Source organism: Vigna unguiculata, chromosome 3, assembly GCF_004118075.2.
Source record: "Vigna unguiculata cultivar IT97K-499-35 chromosome 3, ASM411807v1, whole genome shotgun sequence".
Lineage (NCBI taxonomy): Eukaryota > Viridiplantae > Streptophyta > Magnoliopsida > Fabales > Fabaceae > Vigna > Vigna unguiculata.
This window is the reverse complement of record NC_040281.1, coordinates 53608950-53617773: the sequence shown is the minus strand read 5'-3', so window position 1 is coordinate 53617773 and position 8824 is coordinate 53608950. Positions and strand designations below refer to the sequence as shown.

General features: G+C 38.6%; 1 protein-coding gene across 1 annotated transcript; it reads right to left on the bottom strand.

Annotated features, from left to right (window-relative positions):
* Positions 1-798: 798 nt before the first annotated feature.
* On the bottom strand, positions 799-7668 carry LOC114176984. Its single transcript, XM_028062190.1, has 2 exons — positions 7077-7668; positions 799-1863 (listed from the first exon to the last, which is right to left on the bottom strand). Exons 1-2 carry the CDS (start codon positions 7436-7438, stop codon positions 1146-1148), a joined length of 1080 nt encoding a protein of 359 aa, XP_027917991.1. The 5' UTR covers positions 7439-7668; the 3' UTR covers positions 799-1145.
* Between the last annotated feature and the right edge of the window lie 1156 nt (positions 7669-8824).

Sequence of the window (8824 nt, the reverse complement as noted above, 5' to 3'; positions counted from 1 at the left end):
GATTTTGACCAAATGAAATTAGCTTCAAATATGTTGTATAAATTATATATAATGCTCCTTGTAATTATCTTCAAGTGGAAAACGACTTTAAAGTCTGCAAAACAAGATCAGAAGTCATTAATGTGAAACATTTGTTTTAAAATTAAAGAGTATATGCTGTAACAACTTATACTGGCATTTAATTACAAATTTTTTGTATATTGATTATATATGTATATATTAATCGATAGCATAAAAAACTATAGTAATATTTTTTATCTTTGATAAACTCTTAACGTGTATATTAATTAATATTTTTAAAGAACAAAATATAATAATCAAATAATCAAATAGAGTAAATGAAATGAGGATGTGGCAGTTTGAAATCCTTATAATGCGTGTTTAGTTATGCTCTTCCAATTCTTTTTAATTTAACATTAGTGCTTATAAAATGTTTCAAGTTCCTATCCTCGAAAAAAGCTCAAATTCCTTGTCTTGAAATGGCAGAAGCAAATTAAAAAAAAAAACTATTAACAATGAATCATCTGAGTGTTATTCCATATATGGAACATCTCCCTTCAATCCATGCATGTATCACAAGATTCAAATTTTGAGGTGATTCGTCACATGATAGGAATCGTGGACCAGACCAAGATTATGAAATTATGCAGTTGTGCATCGTAAAACTCTAGAAAGTGTGATTGTTACTCTAACATAAGAGGAGCAGAGGCCACTGTTGTTTACAAAGGTCCGAGAAACCATTGTTGATTTCTCATTTGATGAATAAACACTAGAAAACCGGAGACATTTGCACAGCAATTAAAGAGAAGCATTTGTATTATTCACACTGTAAGAGATTGCTAGTTGCTAATCTACAATGTAAAAGAGATTAAAACAAAAGATAGGGTCTGTGAATATAACATAATTGCAATGCATTTATATCAAATGGTGTCTGAGATTCTAACTTCTTTGGCTTTGCACATAGTTGAGCTGAGGTCGCTCAATTGAAAATCTTTATGTCTTCAATGTTGCTTGATTTCCTTCAAGCAACATCAATGAATTGTAAATTCCTTCTGTACTCGTTTAAAATAACTGGTTGATCCTTCTCCTTCATGAAATGCGAAGAAAAACCTTAACCAAACTAATAACTTTCCACCATATGCTACTTAAGGTAGTTCCTCGGTGCTCATGTAACCATACTGGTCCTCATCTGGGAATCCAATCCTGAACAAATATTTGTCCTCCTGATGGATCCACAATCCTGTCTTAACGCTTTTGTAGAATATGCAGCTCACAATTGTGTCAAGGATGATGAAGATTGAGTAGAGGTAAGCAATGAAAATCCCCTCCAAAGCCACACAAGGCCCTGCTATTCCAGCAACATGATAGGGCCTCACAATCCGGAATTGGAACAAGGCCTCAATGGCTGCAAGTGCCACATTAACAGGAAGTGCCAGGAACAAAGCCATTGATGTCCTTCCCCTTAAGAGAAGACAAGCTTTCAGAATTGCAAAGTAGCCACCATGTCCCTCCATGCCAGATAGAGCCAGCGCCATGTTGCATATGACAAGAGCATTGGCCAGAATCACAGAAAAGAGAACAGCCCCAGATACTGACACGAAGAGGATGAGGTTACCGGGGGAAGAAAAGTAGCTAAAGCTTTCAATGAAGCTGAAGGCCAAAAACATGAGACCAAAAGATGTTGCATTTGCTGAGAGAATCAAGAAACAGTTGCAGAAGAAGGTATGGAGGAGGGGCTTGTAAAGGGATAGAAGTGAATTGAAGGAAGGGTGCAAAGTTGGTTTGTGGTGATTGAGAGCCTGGATTATGAATGCTTTTGCAATGAGGAGAAAGGTGAGGGAGAAAGGAAGGGTGAGGATTGAAGTGTTAGAATTATGGTGCTTGATTTAGTCCCACATCGCTTAGAATAGTGAGATGTGGTTCTCTATTTTACTATATAAGAGACTCTATGTAAAGCTTTTAGATACACCAAAAATACAAATACTTCCTAGTGTAGTCGTGGACGTAGGCATACACATTGTAGCCGAACCACGTTAAATTCTCTGTGTCTATTTTTCTCTCCTTTATTCTTTCCTTTATTGCCTTGTTCCTAACAATTGGTATCAGAGCCATTTTTCTTAGTATGCTCTGTGGTTGCAGCATTGTCTGATCTTCCACATCAGAAAAGATTTGGTTTCTATTTTTCTTCTTGGGGATCTCAGTTTAGAGAAGTAGTGGGAGCTTTGGTCAAAGGCAGCAGAAGCTTTGGTCAAAGGCAGCAGAAGCTTTGGTCAAAGGCAGCAGAAGCTTTGGTCAAAGGCAGCAGGAGCTTTGGTCAAAGGCAGCAGGAGCTTTGGTCAAAAGCCGCAGGAGCTTTGGTCAAAAGCCGCAGGAGCTTTGGTCAAAAGCCGCAGCAGGAGCTTTGGTCAAAAGCCGCAGCAGGAGCTTTGGTCAAAAGCAGCAGGAGCTTTCGTCAAAGCAGCAAGAGCAATGGCATTGGAAGAAGGGAAGGTGAGGATTGAGAAGTTTGATGGCAGTGACTTCGGGTTCTGGAAGATGCAGATAGAGGACTACCTGTATCAGAAGAAGTTGTATCTACCCTTAACAGGGCAGAAGCCAACTGACATGGAGCAGGCGGAATGGGATTTGTTAGATCGGCAGACACTCGGTGTGATCCGGTTGACATTAGCCAAGAATGTTGCGTTCAACATCATGAACGAGAACACAACCGTAGATTTGATGAAGGCATTGTCAAATATGTATGAGAAGCCATCTGCAGCCAATAAAGTGTATTTGATTCGCAGGCTAGTCAACCTAAAAATGGGTGAAGGTAACTCGATTACTAATCATATTAGTGAATTCAATACAATTATTGCGCAGTTGACATCAGTGCAGATAACATTTGATGATGAGGTGAAAGCATTAATTTTATTATCATCTCTTCCGGAAAGTTGGAGTGCAACTGTTACTGCAGTTAGCAATTCTGCAAGTAATAGTAAGTTGAAGCTTGATAACATTCGTGACCTGATCTTAAGCGAAGATGTTCGCAGGAAAAGTTCAGGGGAATCTTCCAGTTCTAGTTCCGGTTCAGCATTGAGTACTGAAACTAGAGGAAGAAGTAGCCAGAAAGGTCAAAACCAAGGCCGAGGCAGATCAAAGTCTAGAGAGAAATCAAAACCAAAATTCCGGAAGGATATCACTTGTTGGAATTGTCAGAAAAGGGGTCACTTTACAAGTCAATGTAGGGCTCCAAGGAAGAACAACAACAAGAGGCAAGATGATGATCAATCAGCAAATGCAGCAACTGATGAAATTGAAGATGCACTATTATGTAGTCTAGATAGTTCTATTGATTCATGGATTATGGATTCAGGTGCGTCATTTCATACTACACCTTCTTTAGAACTATTATCTAACTATGTTCCAGGAAAGATTGGGAAGGTCTACCTTGCAGATGGAAAATCTCTTGATATTATAGGAAGAGGTGATATCAATATCAGAACCTCTAATGGAAGTGTGTGGACTTTGAAGAATGTCAGACATATTCCAGCCTTAAAGAGAAACTTAATATCTATAGGGCAGTTGGATGATGAGGGGCATTACACCACCTTTGGAGATGGACACTGGAAAGTAATGAAAGGTAATCTTGTTGTTGCTCGTGGAAAGAAGCGAGGATCTCTTTACATGATTGCAGATGAGGATATGATATCAGTTGCAGAAGTTGGCAACAGTTCCTCTTTGTGGCATCAGAGACTTGGGCATATGAGTGAGAAAGGAATGAAGCTCATGGTCTCAAAAGGTAAAATACCTAACTTGAAGCATGTTGACGTTGGACCTTGCGAACATTGTATCTTTGGAAAGCAGAAAAAGGTTAGCTTCTCCAAAACAAGTAAGTCATCTAAAGTTGAAAGACTTGCACTAGTGCATACAGATGTTTGGGGGCCAGCTCCAGTGAAATCTCTTGGAGGTTCACAGTATTACGTAACCTTCATTGATGACTCTACAAGAAAGGTATGGGTTTATTTTCTTAAAAATAAATCTGATGTGTTTTCTGTGTTTAAAAGGTGGAAACAGGAGGTTGAGACTCAAACAGGTTTAAAGATTAAATGTTTGAAGTCTGATAATGGTGGAGAATATGACAGTAATCAATTCAAGGAGTTTTGTTCAGAGAATGGGATCAGAATGATCAAGACGATTCCAGGAACACCAGAACAAAACGGTGTGGCAGAAAGAATGAACAGAACCTTGAATGAGAGAGCAAGATGTATGAGAATCCAGTCAGGATTACCCAAGGTATTTTGGGCAGATGCAATAAGCACAGCAGCCTATCTCATAAACAGAGGACCATCAGTTCCTTTAGGCTATCAGTTACCTGAAGAAGTATGGTCTGGAAATGAGGTAAACCTTTCACATCTGAAAGTTTTTGGTTGTGCTTCATATATTTTGTTGAACTCTAATAGTAGAGATAAATTGGACCCTAAGGCAAAGCGATGCTATTTCATTGGCTATGGATCTGACATGTATGGCTACAGGTTTTGGGATGACCAAAACAAGAAAATTATCAGAAGTAGAAATGTTACTTTTAATGAAAACATGTTCTATAAGGACAGGACTGCAGAATTTGCAGATGCAAATAAAAAGCCAGAGCAGGTATCATTAGAAGAAGTTTCAGAAAGTGATGTAGCCAACAGAAGGCAGAATATAGATGTAGAGCCTGAGTCAGAGCCCGAGTCAGAGTTTGGGTCAGAACCTGAACAGATAGTAGAGTCAGTAACTCCTGAATTACCGACTAGAAGGTCTAGCAGAACCATTGTAGCACCACAAAGGTACTCCCCTTCATTGCATTACTTGTTGTTGACTGATGCTGGTGAGCCAGAGCATTTTGCTGAGGCTATGCAGGGAGGTGAATCTATTAAGTGGGAGCTAGCAATGGAAGATGAGATAAAGTCTCTTCAGAAGAATAAGACATGGTCTTTAACCAAGCTTCCAGAAGGAAAGAAGGTTTTGCAAAACAGGTGGGTCTATCGGTTAAAAGAAGAACCAGATGGCAGCAAACGATATAAGGCCAGACTCGTAGTGAAAGGGTTCCAACAGAGACAAGGAATTGACTTCACAGAAATTTTCTCTCCTGTTGTCAAGATGACTACCATCAGAGTTATCTTGAGTATAGTAGCTGCAGAAAATCTTCATCTGGAGCAGTTAGATGTGAAAACTGCATTCCTACATGGAGATCTTGAGGAAGAAATCTTTATGGCACAACCAAAAGGTTTTGAAGTACAAGGCAAAGAGAATCTTGTATGCAAGCTTCATAAAAGTTTGTATGGGTTGAAACAAGCACCGCGACAATGGTATAAGAAGTTTAATGAGTTTATGAGAAACTCAGGATTTCACAGATGTGAAGAAGATCATTGTTGTTATGTGAAGAAATATGTTGATAGTTATATCATTCTTGCCTTGTATGTTGATGACATGTTGATTGCTGGTGCTAATATGGCAGAAATTGACAGGTTGAAGAAACAATTGTCAGAAAATTTTGAAATGAAGGATCTTGGTCCAGCCAAGCAAATTCTTGGTATGAGAATTTCCAGGGATAGATCTAAAGGTATTCTAAATTTATCTCAGGAAAAATATATTGAAAAATTGCTTAGCAGGTTCAATGTTGGAAATGCTAAAACCAGGAATACACCTTTGGGAACTCACTTAAAGTTCTCGAAAAGGCAATCTTCTCAGACAGAGGAAGAAGAAAATCACATGTCTAAAGTGCCATATGCATCTGCAGTAGGGAGTTTGATGTATGCTATGGTTTGCACCAGACCTGATATAGCACATGCAGTGGGAGTTGTGAGCAGGTTTCTATCCAATCCCGGAAAGGAGCATTGGGAAGGCGTGAAGTGGATATTGAGATATTTGAAGGGCACTTCAAAGATGCATTTGTCCTTTAAAAAAAGTAATCTCACTTTACAGGGGTTTTCTGATGCAGATTTGGGAGGTGATTTGGATGGTAGAAAGAGCACAACAGGTTATATTTTTACGTTGGGTGGCACGGCTATCAGTTGGAAGTCCAAACTTCAAGGAAGAGTCTCCCTTTCAACCACTGAAGCAGAATATATAGCTATCTCAGAAACAGCAAAAGAGATGATATGGTTGAAGAATCTTCTAAAAGAATTAGGAAAAGGGCAAGATGAACCTTCATTGTTCAGTGACAGTCAAAGTGCCATTTGTCTTGCTAAAAATCCAATTCTTCACTCTAGATGCAAACACATTGAATTGAAGTATCATTTTATCAGAAACTTGATAAATGATGGAGATTTGATTTTATTGAAGATTCCAGGTGCAGAGAATCCAGCTGATATGTTGACCAAGACTGTCACAACAACTAAGTTGAGGCTTTGCATTGCCTCAACTGGCCTTCGAGAAGATTGATGATGAAGGCACTACACTAGGTGGTAATGTAAATCAAACCCCAAGTGGGAGAATTGTTAGAATTATGGTGCTTGATTTAGTCCCACATCGCTTAGAATAGTGAGATGTGGTTCTCTATTTTACTATATAAGAGACTCTATGTAAAGCTTTTAGATACACCAAAAATACAAATACTTCCTAGTGTAGTCGTGGACGTAGGCATACACATTGTAGCCGAACCACGTTAATAAAACTTGACAAGTGGTATCAGAGCCGATGGTTAATACCGGCTCAGACGAGTGCAGTACCAGTATGGTCCTAGTATCGAAAGTCTTCCTGGTAAGGGTCCCAGATAAGGGTTCCAGGTAAGCGTGTCCCGTTAAAAAGAACGGCGGTACTGAAAAGGGCAGAAAAGGAGTACTCGTGGTTGGGCAGCTTCCGCTGGAGGGGGAGTGTACCAATGTGGTTGAAGGGACTCACCCTTGAGGGGGAGATTGTTAGGAATTCAAGTGTGAGTCTAAGTCCCACATTGACCAGAAATGAGAAAGTAGAGCACTATATAAGAATAAAGACCCATAAACCCATTGCCTTAAGGTTTTGGGTTGAGAGTGGTGTCAATGTCTTATGTGGTTGGGCTCAGGTCTCATTGGTGTTGTTCTCCCCGGTGAAACCCCCTCTGTAAAACTTGACATGAAGAAGTGATTGTTTGAGAAACCTTGAGGTTGAGAATGGTGAAGAATTGTGAAGAGGAAGGGAAGCCAGCAGCATCAAAGAGAATCCTTAAGCGAGTGTAGATTTGAGGCAAAAGAGATGAAGGGGTGGGGACTAAAGCTTGGGAGAGGAGTATGGAAGCTGAGAAAGGAAATGCTAGAAAAGCTGCTGTTGAGGTGAAGTAATGATAGTTTCGGAGAAAACTGTGGATTGATGTTCTGAGAATCTTGCATGAAACTTCCATTTGGAGTTGTTCGTTTGGAAGGTTGCCACTAGAGGGAGAGGGAATGGAAGAGGATTTGGGTGGCTTCTCAGTTCTCACCAAAATGGAGTCTATATTACTCATCAAAAGTGCTAAGAGCCAGGTGTTGGTGTTTCTTTTTCTGTCCTATCTTTTCTTAAATGAGTTTTGCCTTTTCTTTTGGCAATGGTAGGTTAGATAGAGAGTTTAAGGGTTGGTGTTTTGAATGAATAGATAGGCCAACAAGAACAATCTAACCACTGCCATAAGGTGGAACTGTTTGGACTTTGTTTTTACCACAGCCTTTGGACACATTCTGGTTTTTGCTTTGTGTTCTTCGAAATCTCACCCTCTGGTTTAAGAGGGTGTCAACATTTAATTTATTAGCATTTTCCAATAAGCCAAAATGGACATTATTTGGTATGAAAGGTCTTTTGTTTTTGTCTTCATGATGAGAGCAGCTACTTCTCTTTCTTTCTTTCTTTCTAGATTGCTTAAATTGCACATTATTTGGTATATTATCATTCTGGCCACAACCCCTTTCCGACTCCTACAAATATAATAGAAATGATCACAGACTGAATTATGAAACACTCGATCTTGGCCCTACCATTATCCTTGTAATTAAAGCGTCATTAAAACTTTTCAAGAGCAATTTATGACATGAGTGGAAAATATAAAGTAAAATCCATTACTTGATGGAGAAGGAGTATAAAATTTAACCCAAGTTGCCGTAACATGCATACAACGAAAATTGATATAAACCAGTGATTTGAGGCATGCCACTCAAGGTAGGACCATCACCCAATTTTCGACTTTTGGTCCTTTTTCACATTTTATAATAAGTGAGCAATACGTAGCTTGTAAGCCATACCATAATATTAATAAATGACAAAAAAAAATCAAGAATTATTAGAGGAAAGGGACCCTATAGCAATATGATACATCTATAAATCTAAACGAACAATTTAACGTCAAATCACATGCATAATGATTCGTGACAAATTAAAATGCCACACAAATTGGATGTGAGGGAAAGGCTATGGAATTAGGATATCAGCGATTGTGGGGTAGGGTTGGGTTAAACCTTTGTATCATAGTTGAGGCCATTGATGAACAATGAAAAGAATGAATAGTGAATATGGAGTGAGTAGGAACAATTTAGTTGGTGAGCGAAACTAGTTTGACCTTAATTTTTGGTACAAGTTGTTTGATGGACGTAATATATGTTATTGTACGTAAGAATATTATCTCATTAAATCAGATTAAGTATTTTAGTTATACTTTCTTTCCTTGTTAAGATGTCAACATATTTGTTGACATTTCAACTGAAATTTAATTGCAATTAGGTGGTTGAATATAAAGTAATAGACATTTGGCTTGGGACCTCTTTCTCTTATTATGTAGAGGAAAAAGAAAAGGGAAACGTTAAGAAGACAAAAAATATTTTAGACTTAATTAGCATTATAATAATACCTCTATATTTACGCC